The sequence below is a fragment of the Capra hircus genome, chromosome 7 (assembly GCF_001704415.2).
Source record: "Capra hircus breed San Clemente chromosome 7, ASM170441v1, whole genome shotgun sequence".
NCBI lineage: Eukaryota > Metazoa > Chordata > Mammalia > Artiodactyla > Bovidae > Capra > Capra hircus.
The window spans coordinates 91,083,961-91,097,783 of NC_030814.1; the positions used below are offsets into that span (position 1 = coordinate 91,083,961).

General features: G+C 57.7%; 1 protein-coding gene across 4 annotated transcripts in view; it reads right to left on the reverse strand.

Annotated features, from left to right (window-relative positions):
* The window catches only part of DPP9 (dipeptidyl peptidase 9), a 37,920-nt gene that overhangs the window by 3,387 nt on the left and 20,710 nt on the right, over positions 1-13,823 (reverse strand). For 3 of the 4 annotated variants that reach the window (XM_018050885.1, XM_018050886.1, XM_018050887.1), the window contains 11 exons: positions 13,018-13,118; positions 11,940-12,117; positions 11,544-11,706; positions 9,613-9,692; positions 6,930-7,082; positions 6,411-6,546; positions 4,225-4,370; positions 3,338-3,484; positions 2,440-2,592; positions 1,707-1,849; positions 387-498 (listed from right to left, as the gene is read on the reverse strand). In XM_018050885.1, the coding sequence (XP_017906374.1) occupies positions 387-498; positions 1,707-1,849; positions 2,440-2,592; positions 3,338-3,484; positions 4,225-4,370; positions 6,411-6,546; positions 6,930-7,082; positions 9,613-9,692; positions 11,544-11,706; positions 11,940-12,117; positions 13,018-13,118 (1,512 nt within the window). Of the gene's footprint in view, positions 1-386; positions 499-1,706; positions 1,850-2,185; positions 2,321-2,439; positions 2,593-3,337; positions 3,485-4,224; positions 4,371-6,410; positions 6,547-6,929; positions 7,083-9,612; positions 9,693-11,543; positions 11,707-11,939; positions 12,118-13,017; positions 13,119-13,823 lie in introns of all 4 variants that reach the window. The other variant, XR_001918335.1, reaches the window with a different exon arrangement.

The following is a 13,823-nucleotide window of genomic DNA, read 5'->3' on the forward strand; positions in this document are numbered from 1 at the left end:
CCTAGCTGAGTCCCCATTCACTCCTTAGCATCCTTAAAAGTCACCTCCTTAGGGAATTCCTCTCCGACCCCTGTTCAAGGTAAACCCCAACTCCCCCGCCCCCGCCTCATACTTTCTGGGTGGGGTTCCGAACTTCATAGCAAGCTTCTTGGTTTAAAATAACGCATGTGGCTCCTGCAGTAAGAGCGTGTGCTCCCCCAGTTCCCAGAGGTGGCCAGCAGAGGGCGGAGTGGACCGCGAGACATCTACTGAATGGACTCGGGGACCCAGGGAGGAGCCAGGCAGTCAGATGTGAGGATGGGGGCAGGGACATGGGTTTCCTCCCACTGCCCCCTCCCCACCCACGCTGCTGCCCACCCTGCGAGCTCTTGGGAGGAGCCACTCACCTGGAGCTGGTAAGGCTTTCCTGCGCGGATCAGCTGGGAGACAAGGAAATTTGTATGGAAAAAGTGCACGTTCTCATCCAGGAAGCCGTGCAGGATGAGCAGACGGTTGGGCCTGGAAGACAAGGTTGGGGTGAGGGTCAGGGGCCGAACCCCCTTCTCCCACCCTGCCCCATGGAAGTGAGGAGGCAGCAGCAGCAACTTGGCACCAGATGGTGGAGCAACTGAATGATCTGGTGTGACTGGCACATCTGGGAGACGCCTGGCCAGGAGGGGAGGGTGTGGCCGGTGGTACCTGGAATGCCCTGAGGTCCCAGAAGCTTCTGAAATGTGCTAGACCTGCCCCACCCAACACCACCAGTGGCTACCAAGCACTTGACGTGTGGCATGGGTGGTGGAGGATGATTCCTTTCGAAATTTTGACATAAAAATAGCTTATTGACGTGACACATGATCTAAAATTCACTCATTTTAAAGGGAACAACTCAGGGGCGTTTGGTGCATTCACAATGTCATGTAGCCATCACCTGGATCCTAAGTTACAGGACATTTCCATCACTCTGAAGCATACTCTATGCCCATGAGCAGTCGCTCCCAGTGCCTCCCAGTCCCCGGCAACCACCAGGCTTCTGTCTTTTATTATTCCAGTGAACGGAGATGAATGCAAAAGTGAATGGAAATGGCTGCAGAGCTGTGGGTTCTGAGCTTGGCTGCACCATGGTGGCCCCTGGAGTCCAGGTCACCCTCTAGATTGAAGAGAATGGCCTTGCAGGGAGAGAGGCCCGGGCAGGGTCAGTCTGGCACAAGAACCTTGGCACTAAAGGTGGGGCCAGGGTGGACGTTCACCAAACACAAGGCACATCAGAAACAGCCACGCCATTTTCTTTCTGATGGGAAAATCAGAAACCAGTACCCAAAGCATACATGGAATATCAGAGCTGGGCCAACACACGTAGGTTTTACAACCACTGTGGACCTGGGTTCTGAGGCAGAACCCACAAGACAGGTGGTTAGGGTTCAAAACCGACTCAGGGGCCCAAGGCAGGCCATGTGCTTAGGAGGTGCGGGGCACCAGGGTGTTCAAAGTAGTGTCACTCTAGAGCTTCCTCTCCATATTGCTGGGGGCAGGGCTGGGGGCTTCCCTCCCTCCTTGGTCCAAGAGAACCTGGGGGCCTGCTTTCTGTGAGGAGGATGAAGGAAGGGGAGGGGGCGCCGGCAGACAGAGAGACAGGTGTGGAAGCCACGCCCACCCGGCCCCAGGAGAACCCAGCTTCACGAGGGCTGGCTTTGGTGACCCGGCAAGCGGGCAGCAGGGGGCCTTACTCATTGGGCAGCTTCTCCACGTGCAGGGCCACGGAACCCGCCTCATAGCCAAGCTGGTTGTTCTCTGGGACATCCATGTAGCGTTCTGTGTAGCCCGTGTCGTAGGCCATCCATACTGTGACCGGGGCGCCTGCGATGGCCACCTGGGGGCCACCGTGGGTGAAGGGGTGCAGGAGAAAGAGAGAGACACACACACAGAGGTCACGTCCTGGGAGCCTGCATTTGGCCTGTGGTCCCGGGGCCTCCCCGGAGGACATGAGGAGCGGGCATGCACACGGGGGCTGGTGGGGAGGGGCCCTCCGCGTGTCTCCCCTGTGGACCGTGCACTGTCGTGGGAGGGTGGGTGAGCTGGGCGAGCGCTCAGGCTGGACTTGGCCCCTCCCTGGGCCCACTGCCTTCCTGCCTCCTCCTCCTCATCGCCCTGGCAGCGCCGCCGGCCTGGGGGCCCCTCCCCCGACGCTCTCCACACCATGCCCCACCTCTGCCCGTCCGGGGCCGGGGTCCCGAGCTCAGCCTCCCACAGAGAGCTGCTGGCGGGGTTTTGTGCAGCCGGACGCCATCCTGGGGTCAGCAGTGGCGGGCAATGAGGAGGGGGGCTCGGCCCCGTGGGGCTGCTGCGGGGAGAAACAGCCACGTGGCAAGGCCCCTGCCGAGATGCCTCCCCCAGGGGGGCGGGCTCCAAGGGGCACGGGGGCGCTGGCAGACATGGGGGAGAAGGCGGGGTGGGACCCACCTTGAACACCTGGGGCTTGTGGATCAGCCCCATGAGCGAGAGGAAGCCTCCGTAGGACCAACCGTGAATGGCCACACGGCTCAGGTCAATGAAGCCATACTTCTCGGCCACGAACTGCAAGCCCTCCACCTGGTCCTCGATTTCCACCTGGCCCTGGGGGATGAGGCCGGGTACCCCTCAGTGGCCTCCTCCCAGGCCCAGGCCCCACTGTCTCCCTTCCCTCGCAGGGGGCCCTCTCTGGAAGTCACCCTCTCTCCAGGCCTTGTGCAAACCTCTTGGGGTGCTGGTCAGCTGGACCTGGCACCAACCCTGCCCTGCCATCTCCTGGCTGGCTCTGATAAAGTCTCATCCTCTCTCTGGGCCTCAGTTTCCCCATGCCCAAAATGAGGTTAACATGAAGAGTACAGGTTTTACAGTGGGTGTGAGGATGAAATGAAATGTGAGGTGTCCTGTATTCAGAGGCCTGGTGTGTGCCAAGACTCAAAGAGCTGGTGTTATCACCACCACCAGCACCACCACCTCCATCCTCATCACCACCATTATCACCATCAAATGCCTCATCACAAGCATCAGCCCCACGACCATCAATATCCCCACCAGCCCCACCATCCTCACCACCACTTCCACAGCCGCCAGTGCCTATCTGGCCTAGCCCTCGGGGCTGCCTGCTGATTGGGCCTATACTGACATGCCTGGCTGCACCTGGGTCTTAGGCACCAGGCAGGGCATATGTATACCTCTCTCAGCAGAGTGCACATTCCTCTAGTTCCACAGGCCGTCCCACTTAGAACTGACACCCTGGCCAGGACTGTCCTTGAGGAAGGTGCTTCAGGGCCGGCCCCAAACCCCAGGTCCCCCCACCTCCAGCACACAAGAAGGGAATGAGAAGAGACATTACCATCTGGTTTTTAAGAGCCCCTTCAAATCGAAGCCCTCGCTGACAGGAGCCCCTGCCGTCAATCACGACCACAGCATAGCCCAGGGATGCCAGGGTGTTGAGCCGCAAGTACTTGATTCCTTTGAAGGAGTTATTGACCAGCTGCACCTGTGGGGAAGGCAAAGCAGGTGTGAGTCTGAAGATGAGGCCTGCACACTCTATCATGAAGACTATGGGTGGCCCGGGAGAAGAAGGCCCCTGCCCCAGGTCCTCCCTGGGATTACTCCCTTATTTCTTCAGCTACATTTTCCTTCTTTTCTACCCCTCTATTATATCTAGAAACAGACACAGAAGCTGATGGGGAGGGTGGCAGGCTGGTGGTGCCAGGCGGTGTGTCCCCCAAGTAATGTGGCTTATGCTGGTCCTTACTTTGGCACAATTCATGTTTGGGGCCTCATCATCTTCTGAGTGGTGCCCTGCTGGCTGTAGGGTGTTGACAGCACCTCTGGCCTCTATCCACTAGATGCTAGGAGCACCCCCACCCCAGCTGTGATGACTACAAATGTCCCCAGATGTTACCAAGTGTCTTCTGGGGGACAGCCACCCCAGCTGAGCACCACTGTCTTAGATGCACCTGCTTGCCAACCTGCCTGCCTGGCCTGTCCCCTTCTCAGAGGGCTGGGCCCAGGGCTCCAAGCTGGTGACGAGAGGTAAGAGTGGGTCACTGCTGGGTGGGTGGCCCAGACACACAGACGGGGTTTAGGGGGGCTTCCCAGAGGGACAGGGAGTATCACCAGGTGAAGGGGGGAGGAGGCTGTGCAGTGAGATCAGTGGGGATGGGCAGCAGCGCTAGGAGGGGCCCCGTGAGCCCTGGGTGGGTGGGGTGTATGGGGGAGGGGCGTGCCCACCTGTGGGCCTCCATACACAAAGAGGACAGTGGGGTGCTTCCTCCCTGGCTGCACGGAGTGGGGCTTGTAGATCATGCCGTAGAGCCGCACGTCTGACCGCGTGTGGAAATGGAAGATTTCTGGAGGCACGTAATCCGGGGGGCAGCCTGTGGAGACAGAGTGGCTGTGGCTCCGAGGGTCAGGGTGAGCCAAGGCAGGCTCAAATCTGAGCGAGGCTCACGTCTGGCTGGACCCACACTCCCCCAAACCCAGATGGTGGACCAGAAGTACCCCATCTTCTGTGCTTCCTGGCAGTTATAACCAGAGTCTGCAGGCTAGAAGTGGCCTGCACCCTGGGTGCCTGCTTGGGCCAGGCCATGGTCTGGACTGGGACCCTCTCCAGAGCCCCCAACACCAGCTCCTCTCCCCCGGAGATGACAGCAGCTCTGGGATCTGATTAAGGTCGATTTTATGGTCGGGGGGAGGGGTCTTCTCTCTGATTTTTATGCTTACCTCTGCTTTTGCAAAGCAACACTGGCTTTTCAGTCCAGTGGTGAAGAGAACTCTTTTAAGTTTCTTTGAGTAAACAGGGTGTCAATTTAAAAGGCAAATGAGTCAACAATGATATAGGCCAGGGGTCCACAAGTGTTTACTGTAAAAGGCCAGGTAATATTTTTGGTTTTACGTGCAAAAGAGACATTCTGTGTGCTGGGTTGTCATCACACTTGTCCCTCTGTATCCTCAGGGGACTGGGTCCAGGGCAGCCCCCAGATACCAAAAGCCACAGATCCTCAAGTCCCTCATATAAGATGGCATACACACACCCTCCCGTGTGCTTTCAGTCACCTTTGAGTTACTTATTATACCTGATACAACACAAACGCTATGTTAACTAGCTGTAAACACAGTGTAAGTGCTACGTAAACGGTTGCCGTGCACAAGTCAGGTTTTGCCTTTTGGCATGCTCTGTGGCTGGGAACCTGTGGCCGTGGAGGGCTGTGCGCATTTGACTCTGCTGCGGCTGCCCAGAGCGGCCACAGATGAAGCCGAAGTGACTGAGCATGGCCAAGTGTGGCCAGAGGGCCATCTTGTCCACTTCTCACAGAAGTGACCCACAACCACAGCCAGATTAGGCTTTGGGGGAAAACGGCGCCCCCATGTGCCTGCGTGCACATCCGGGGTGGGGCATCAGGACACCTGAGCCCCCTTCACGGCCCCTGTTCAGTGCTGGGTGACACCTTGTCAGGCCCCTCTCTTCCCTCAGTTTCCTCATCTGTGAACCAGGGCCCAGTTCCAGGACTGGGCTGTCAGATGGAGAAGGCTGCTTATTTACTCTTGTTCTGGGGGCAGTGATGGTAACAAACTGCTTTCCAGCTCATTCAAAGTGTTGAAAGTATTAGTCGCTTGGTCATATCTGACTCTTTGTGACCCCATGGGCTGTGGCCTGCCAGACTCCTCTGTCCACGGAATTCTCCAGGCAAGAATACTGGAATGTACTGCCATTTCCTCCAGGGGATCTTCCCGACCCAAGGACTGAAACTGGGTCTCCTGCATTGCAGGCAGATTCTTTACTGTCTGAGCCACAGGAAAGTCTGTCAACACCCACAACCCCCAGTGATCTTATGTCCTGTGGTGTCCTAGAAATCTACAAGGGGCAGCCCTGTGCTCAGGGGAGGGAGGCCTTTTTAGTGAGTGATCCCCATGGCGGGGTGCTCTGCAGAGTGTTCAGTTTACAACTCGTGGGCTGCCACGGGGCCATTCAGTAGGTAATGAAACATTTCAGAGATGACCTGAACTGACTGGCCTTCGCTTCCGCAGCTGGAATTGGAACCCGGGGTCACCCGGGTGGAGGCCTTGCCGCCCTGGAGGCTCCTGGGTTAATTAACCAGCTGCCTCCCACTCTGAGGCCCCTAGCAACCGACCCCAGGCAGGGGACATTTGCTCTGCACAGGTGCACTTGGCCCTGTGTAGGGGCCCCTCCGCCTGGCACAGCCGGCTCCGGCCCTTTGCATGTGCTCTCTCTGGGACAGCAGCACAGAAACTTGAGGCTGTCTCAGGGGCCCCACAGGACAGTGTGGGGCTGTGGTTACGCTCGATTGATTCTCGGGGCTCTGGGCCACTTGCTGCCTTGCGCTCACCCGCGTTATTCACCAGGGCTCGGGCGGCGATGCACGCGGTCAAGGTCCCAGGGGTCTGGGGTTACTCACTGGCTGCCTCCATCATGCTGGCCCAGAACCGGGGCTGCTTGTGCAGAGGGTCGTCGTCGGGGCCGCTGAGCTTGTAGACGTGCACGCAGGGTGGTGTACCCACGCTGCTATAGTGGCTGACGAACATGTCGAAGTTCTGCAGGAGGGATGGGGCGCTGAGACCACGGGGTGCCTCCCATCACCCCCGCTGTGCTGGCACCTTCCCCCATCACCTCCACCTGTATCCGCTGCCTGCCGTCTACACCCCGTGCGGTGTGTTTGCTCGTGTGACCCTGCTGTTACCACCACCCCTACCCTGAAAGGTTAGAGGAGCCTGTCCCCTGACCAGGGGGGTCCTGGGTGCTGACTGTGGCACCTGGGGGTGGGTTCAGACCCAGACCTGCCCATCTTGTTGGTCCTATAGCTGGCAGACTACACTGCCTACTTGTCTGGGTCGAGGATGGCCCTGTGGTCATGTTCCAGATTGCCGCCTGATATTCTGGAATGTTCCAAGGGAGGGTATGTTGGGGAGGGGCCCACCTGGCTCATGGAGCAGCTGTGGGAGAAGCCAGGCGTGGTGAGGCGCACGATCTCGCCGGCCACCTCGTAGCTGACCACATAAAGGTGGTGCTCCAGGGGTGTGTCCTTCGTGCCTTGGAAGTACACCAGCTTCGTCTCCTCGTTGACCCAGATCTGCAGGCAGCATGGGGGCTCCTGGTGACATGGCCCCCGGGGCCTCCCTCCCCGCCCCCAGGGAGGGCTCAGTGTTCTATGAACAGGGAGGACTGTTCTCCCAGAGCTGGCTTCAGCCCGCCGGCTGGAGAGCTGTCTGGGAGTCTGTCCTGGATCCTGCAGGGAAGAAGCCCACTCCACTAGAGCTGGGCTAACCACATGTTCTCTGGTCCGACTTGGAATCAGAACTCCCAGTCTGGACAGCTCCTTCCAGGCGGGCCCAGAGCTGCTAGAGGGGGACTGAAGGCACAGTGTGGGGGGATACCGAGGCCGAGGGAGGGCCTGTCCTGGGCCCAGCAGCCCCCAGTCCTGGTCCCCAGTAGGGACAGCCCACCCTCTGACCCAAGTACTCAGGGTTAAGAAGTGGTAACTCCCTGCTCCGCTATTTCCTGGAGGAAAAGCCCGTCAGACATGGGCGTGGTTCTCAGGCAGTGACCTCAGGAGGAGGGGGAAAGAACCTCATTCTGGGGATGGAAGAGGCACTGCCTTGCTCGGCTGACCGTGCAGCACAGATGCTCTGAACAGGCCTTTATACCCCTGGGGACTGCTCCCAAGGAGGGCACTGGAGGGGCAAATTCCAAATGAAGGCACAGCGCTGCCCCAAGTGCTCTTCAGATGAGAGAGCTGATGATAGCTGGAATGTCCTAAAGACAGGCTGGCTCCACCCTTACGGCACACCTCTCTGGGACCACAAGAAGTCATGCAACCCTACAAACCCTCTAACATACTCATGTTCCTATGCAAACAGGAAAGACCTACAGGGATTCCCCGCTGTGGTCACTTCTGAGGACGGAGGCAGGTCACGGGGGCCTGGGTGAGGATGGAAGGGGACCATATAGAGAAATTCAATTTTTACAACAAATGCTGATATGTTGGTTGTTGTGTGCTCACTGGAAAATAAATGCAGGTTTTCTGAAAATGGAGGATGTCATTGGAAAACCCCAAACCACCACAGTTAAGTTGTGTGTTGGTTTTGTTACCAAGACTGTGAGAAGCTGTGTGGGCGGGAAGCAGAGTCTGCAGGTGAGGGACCCACCCAGACCCGGTGCACAGGGGTGGAGCACGTGGCTGTGGGCAGGGACGGCACAGGGCATTCTTTCCTTTTCTCTTTCTTAAAATGTTGCTTTTTTTATTTTAAAGAAAATTTCTAGGTAAAAAGATAAGATGTGCAGAGGGTTAAACTTTGACCATGGAGAAAGGTGTTTTTTTTTCCAGCCGTGAGCACGGCATGGGAGATCTTAGTTCCCCTACCAGGGACTGAACGCAGGCCCTGGCAGACAGCACTGAGTCCTAACCACTGGACTACCAGCAAGTCCCCAGAGAAAGATTTTAATACTGTCCTGTGTGTCTGCCAGCTGCTAAAGGCCTTCAAAGCACTTTCAAGCAGGGTTCTCACCTGGGGCTGCTCTGCGCCCCCGGGCCATCTGACAGCCTCTGGACACATCTGTGGTCATCACAGCTGGGGTGGGGGCTAGGGAGGCTGCTCCACACCCACAGTGCCCACAGTTGGCCGGAGTGTCCACAGCACTGAGGGAGATACTGCTGTGGAGATGGGAGGGTTGGAGCTGTTTGAGGGCCCCATGTTGCAGCAAGGAAACCCAGGCTTAGTGCCTGGCTGGCTGGGCCAAGCGAGGCCATGAGCCCAGAGGCGCCTCCAGCAAGACTCAAGCACAGCAGGGCCACCCAGTAGGGACAGGTGTGGCCCACTGTCATGGGCACCATGCCTACGTTACCCGGGCCCAAGGAGGTCACTTGTCTCCTGATCGAGTGTTTTCACACTGCTGTTTCCTACCATATAAACAGTGCACGTTTGTGTGCTAACCTGAGTGTGCCCCGGGTGGTCTCACCTAGAATCGGGGCTGTCAGGTCAGATGAGGTGCAGGTTGACACTGGAATGGATGCCCTCTCTGCCCCCTGCCCAGGGGTGCCCAGGCCCCTTCTCTTGGCAGCACACGGGCCACCCAGCTCTGGGCTTTAAAAAGGTTGGCCTACGTCTCCTCTTGGGCACTTGGGACAGTTTAGGTCTGTCTGAGTCTTAGGACCAGGACACCTTTATAAAAGCTGGGAGGGAGGGAAGGCTCCAGGACAATCTGATTAAGGGGTCTCTCTGTAAAATGAGAATTCTGCAGACCTGACCCCCAGTGATGGATGCAGGGCAGTTCCACGGTGGGCCCCACCAGTGTCCACAGGTAGCTTCATGCAGCGGAAGGAGGCCAAGTGGACGCTCCTGGTGGCAGGGCAAATGTGCCAGGCCCCACCCACCAGGATCCAACAAAGGAAACACAGACAACCCTGCTTCCAGACCCAGGATCTCCTGCTGGTGGGAAGTGCAGCCCCCACAGCCCTCAGCTGCAGAGCAGGAGCGGGTGGCCAGGTCGGGGGCGTGGGGGTGGAGGAGCAGCCACAGGCTCTCAGGGTCTGGAGGGGTCAGGGCCATGTGTGCATGTCTGTGCACGGGTATGTGTACAGGCATGTATGGAGACTCGGGTACCTTGGAGCCGTGCCTCGCCAAAACCTCCCACTCGCCGCTGGTCAGTGCGATCTCCTCCTTGATGGGGCATTTAAATTCATCTGGAAGGATAGAAAAAGAGGTGAAGGGGGCCCGGGGAAGCTGTGACGCAGACTCAAGGCACAAAATGGACTTGCGGCAAAGCCCAGGCAGCTGGGGGACAGGCAGGTGGACCGGCTGGGCCCCCGGCATGGGATGCAGGCCTGAGATCTGCATTTTTATCAAAAACATCCCATTTGGGGGACCTCCCTGGAGGCCCAGTGGTTACAACTCTGAGCTTCTCCTGCCTCCAAGCTTCCACTGCAGGCGGTGTAGATCTCACTTGTCAGGGAACTATTAATAAGATTCCACATGCAGACTGGTAAAGCCGAAAACAAAAGGCACCCACTTTTAGAACCCTGTTGGCCAAACCACCTCCTTCCAGGTCTTGGACTTGTGACTGGTTAGGACAGGTTGGGAACCAGATCTTGACTAAACTCTGGGACTGACCAAAGGCTCAGTGGAGTTACAGTAGGTTTTTTTGTGTTTTGGGGGGTGGGTAGGTCTCTCTCTTTTTATATATTTATTTACTTATTTTTGGTCAAGCTTGGTGTTTGTTGCTACACGTGGGCTAGTTGCACTGAACAGGCTTCTCATTGTGGTGGCCTCTTTTGTTAAGAAGTTTGGGCTCCAGGGCACACAAGCTTAGCTGCTCCCCAGCATGTGGAATCCTCCTGACCCAGGGATCTAACCTGTGTCCCCTGCACTGGCAGGTGGATTCTCAACCGCTAGACCACCAGGGAAGTCCTCGCTTTAGAGTTCTTATCAGGTAAATAACAATATGTAATGTTTCTTGCCATGTGTTTGAAATTTTATATTAAAAACAGTTTATGAGCAGTGGCTACAGATCTTTTCTCTTCTCTTGGGTCTGAAGCACACTGTCAACGTCTCCCTATGGAGGGGCAGATGTTCCCACAAAGATCCACAGGGCGCACAGAACAGAGACCTGGGCTAAGCGACCATCACCAGAGGACTCGGGAGGGACAGACACTCCTCCGTCCCTCACTCACTGCAAGGTGGGTGCGCCACTGCCTGCCCCCAAACCTTCCCCGATGCCCACACCGTTGGGCCCACACGGGGAGCCGAGTCGCACGAGCCTCCTCTGGGGCTGGCGGCCCTGCCAATGCACTGCTCCGGCTCTATAGCCTCTGTGCCACTCGTTACCAAGCCGCCCCCATGAGACCCCCAGTGGGCCTGGGTGATGGCACAGCCTGCTGGTCCCCCTGCCTTGCTCCAACTCACTCTGAGCTCCTAAACCTTCTAGGTTCAAGCCCGTGCTCCTCACGGCCTAGAAGGTCCCACCGACCACACCACGCCTTCCCTCCCTTACCCCCCACTACTCTGCTCCAGCCACACGGGCCTCCTCACTGTCCCTCCCCCACACCAGGCCCAGTACTGCCCCCAGGCCTTTGCACCGGCTGTGCCCTCAGCCTAGAGCACTGTGTGGCCACCTCTGCCACAGGTCCCTGCCCTGTGTCACGTTATCCACTGATGTGCTCCGGGCCTCCTGGTGTCTTTCACCATCTCTGGATGTCTGCCTGCCTCCCCTCTAGAGCAGAGCTGTCCACACTTGTCTCTTTCTACAGTGACCCTCCCTGCGGGCAGGGCAGGGCAGCTTCTCCTATAAAGGGTCAGATGGCACAGCCTTGATACACAAAGGGCCTTGGCACGTCGGTGCTGGATGAACCCTGCTGCCAAAAGAAAGCAGTCATGGCTGTGATAGCCCTTCCAGACCAGGAACGGTGTTGGGAAAGGCCAGTCTCTTAATCACAAACACCCACTCCCTGTGGGGTGGGACCCGTGAACAAGCCGTGCACTGAACCACCGGCTTGAACTACAGGCAAGAGCGGTGAGTATTAGTCCGGCTTGCTCACCTTCCCCAGGGCTGAAGGGCTGGGTCCAGTCGTAGCCGCGGGGCCGCAGGACAGCGGTGACTTTGTACAGGTGGCAGAAGCCAGTCTTGCACTCGTTGGCGCGAATGAAGCAGAGCTCGTCTGCTCCCTCTGCTTGGGGGAAGGGGTAGAAGATGTCGTGAACCTGTCCGGGCAGAGAGAGGAGGTGTCATAAGTGGGGGTTGTGGCAGGAGCAGGTCGGGGGAACTCGGGCTATCTCTCTGAGAAAGGGGAGGCTCGGACAGTCTGGCCAGAGGGCAGTCCCTGCCAACCCTCCCTCCTGAGCTGGCTTTTCCACATTGAGGAGCTGGGGACCTAGGGGCGGGGACATGAGAAACCAGGTGCGGGAGGACAGGGCCCACACACCCCAGCTCTTACATTGATCCACACATCGGTGACCTCCTCATACACCACGTACGGCTGGACATCCCTGGGCACAGCCCTGGCGAAGGCCGCCCGCTGCTCCTCGTTGTCGGTGGTAGGGATGAACAGGGCTGGGGGCAGGAGGACCAGCTGGAGGCGCTGCTGGGGCCGGTCCAGGAACATGGCCCAGGCACTGGAGGGTGAGATGGGAGGACCAGAAACTCAGGGCCTGGTGCAGGCCAGCCGGGGCCTGGCACCCCCTGCCCATCCGTGTGCACGGTCGGAATGGCTCCTCCTCTGTCAGCTTCAGTGACACTCGAGCAAGTGACTGTGCAGCACATAAAGCCTCCCTGGCTGGTAGGCATGCCCAGGAGGGAGATGGGGGTGGTGGGGAGGGGGCTGGGGTGGGTGCTGACAAAACTGCACCATCCGGCTATTCTGCAAACACCTTGCGTCACTGGTGAACTTGGGCGACTTCTGCCAAATCCTCAGCCCTTATTTGTCCTTTGTTTCATATCTTGCTCTAAGTGGACAGTCAGCTTAAATCTTTTTGCTGTTTCTTTTTTTGTCGCAATGCACAGCATGCAGGATCTTAGTTCCCAGACCAGGGATTGAACCCTTGCCCTCTTGCAGTGAAAGTGTGAGTCCTAACCACTGGACCGCCAGGGAAGTCCCAACTTCAATGTATTGTGGACAGAGATCTGTTGGGATCAGAGATGGAAAAGTTGACTCTCAACAGAAAGACAGACCAGATGCCTTCATCATGGGCCACTGTTCCTTTCTCAAATACTCAACCCTGCCCATGTTGGTTGAGTGGCCACAGAGGTGTGGCCATGTGCCAATAAAGCTTTATCTCTGGACACTGAAATATGGATTTCCTATCATTTCCATGTGATGAAATACTCCTCTTTGGATCCCCGGCCCCTGCATCACTGGAAAACGGAAAAGTCATTCTTGTGAGCTGCATGGTGACGGGCAGCCAGCCAGGTCTGGCCCCCGGCTATACTCTGGGGCTCTGGTGTAGTGTGTCTGCCCCAACCCAGGGCAGAAGTGACTGTGAGGGGTGTCTTGGACTCTGAGGGATGACACTCACTACTTGCCATCCTGGGTCCAGCCGGCCCTGGCAAGGTACTCGACCTTCGGGAAGAGCAAGCTGAATGGCTGCACCAGCTCCTTCTCCTGAGCCGACACGATCTAAAGGGGAACAGACAGACATGGGTTACCATCCGGCCTGGCCATGTGCTGCCACTGCTGTGAGGAGCTGTATCTCCCCAGAGCCACACACTGGAGCCCTAACTCCTGGGACCCAAGGAGGGGGCCGAACTTGGAAACGGGACAGTTGCAGATGTAATCAGTTAAGATGAGGTCATACTGGGGTGTGGGTACCCCAACCCACAGGATGAGCATCCTTATAATAGGGCGAGATGTGGACACAGGCGCCATGCATCCTGTCTTGTGACACGACGCAGGGAGAAGGTGGCATCCCCAGGCCTCGGATAGCCAGGGAGGAAACTGCCCTGTCGACACTTTGGTTTCAGACCTTCAGCCTCCAGAACAGGAGATGACAGGCTTTGGGGACTAAGGGCTCCCAGTGGTCTGTGCTATGACAGCCTGCTGACTGGAAACCAAGGGTTCTGGCATGGCTGTTGCTGAAGAGCCAGGTGGCCTTGGGCAAGACAAGCCTCTGGCCCCTGCGGCTTCCTGGAGGTGACACGGGGCTAGTGGGGCATCTCCTGGGGAGGGTGGATGGGAGAGAGGCCAGCAGGGCCCAGCACATCCCACACCCAGGCCTGCCCCCAACCTCTGCATGCCCCAGCTGTGGGTTAGTGGGAAAAACCTCCCCAGCCATCTCAGGACCCTGCTCATCTGAGAGGGGGCCTGGAAGCATTTACAACAGCT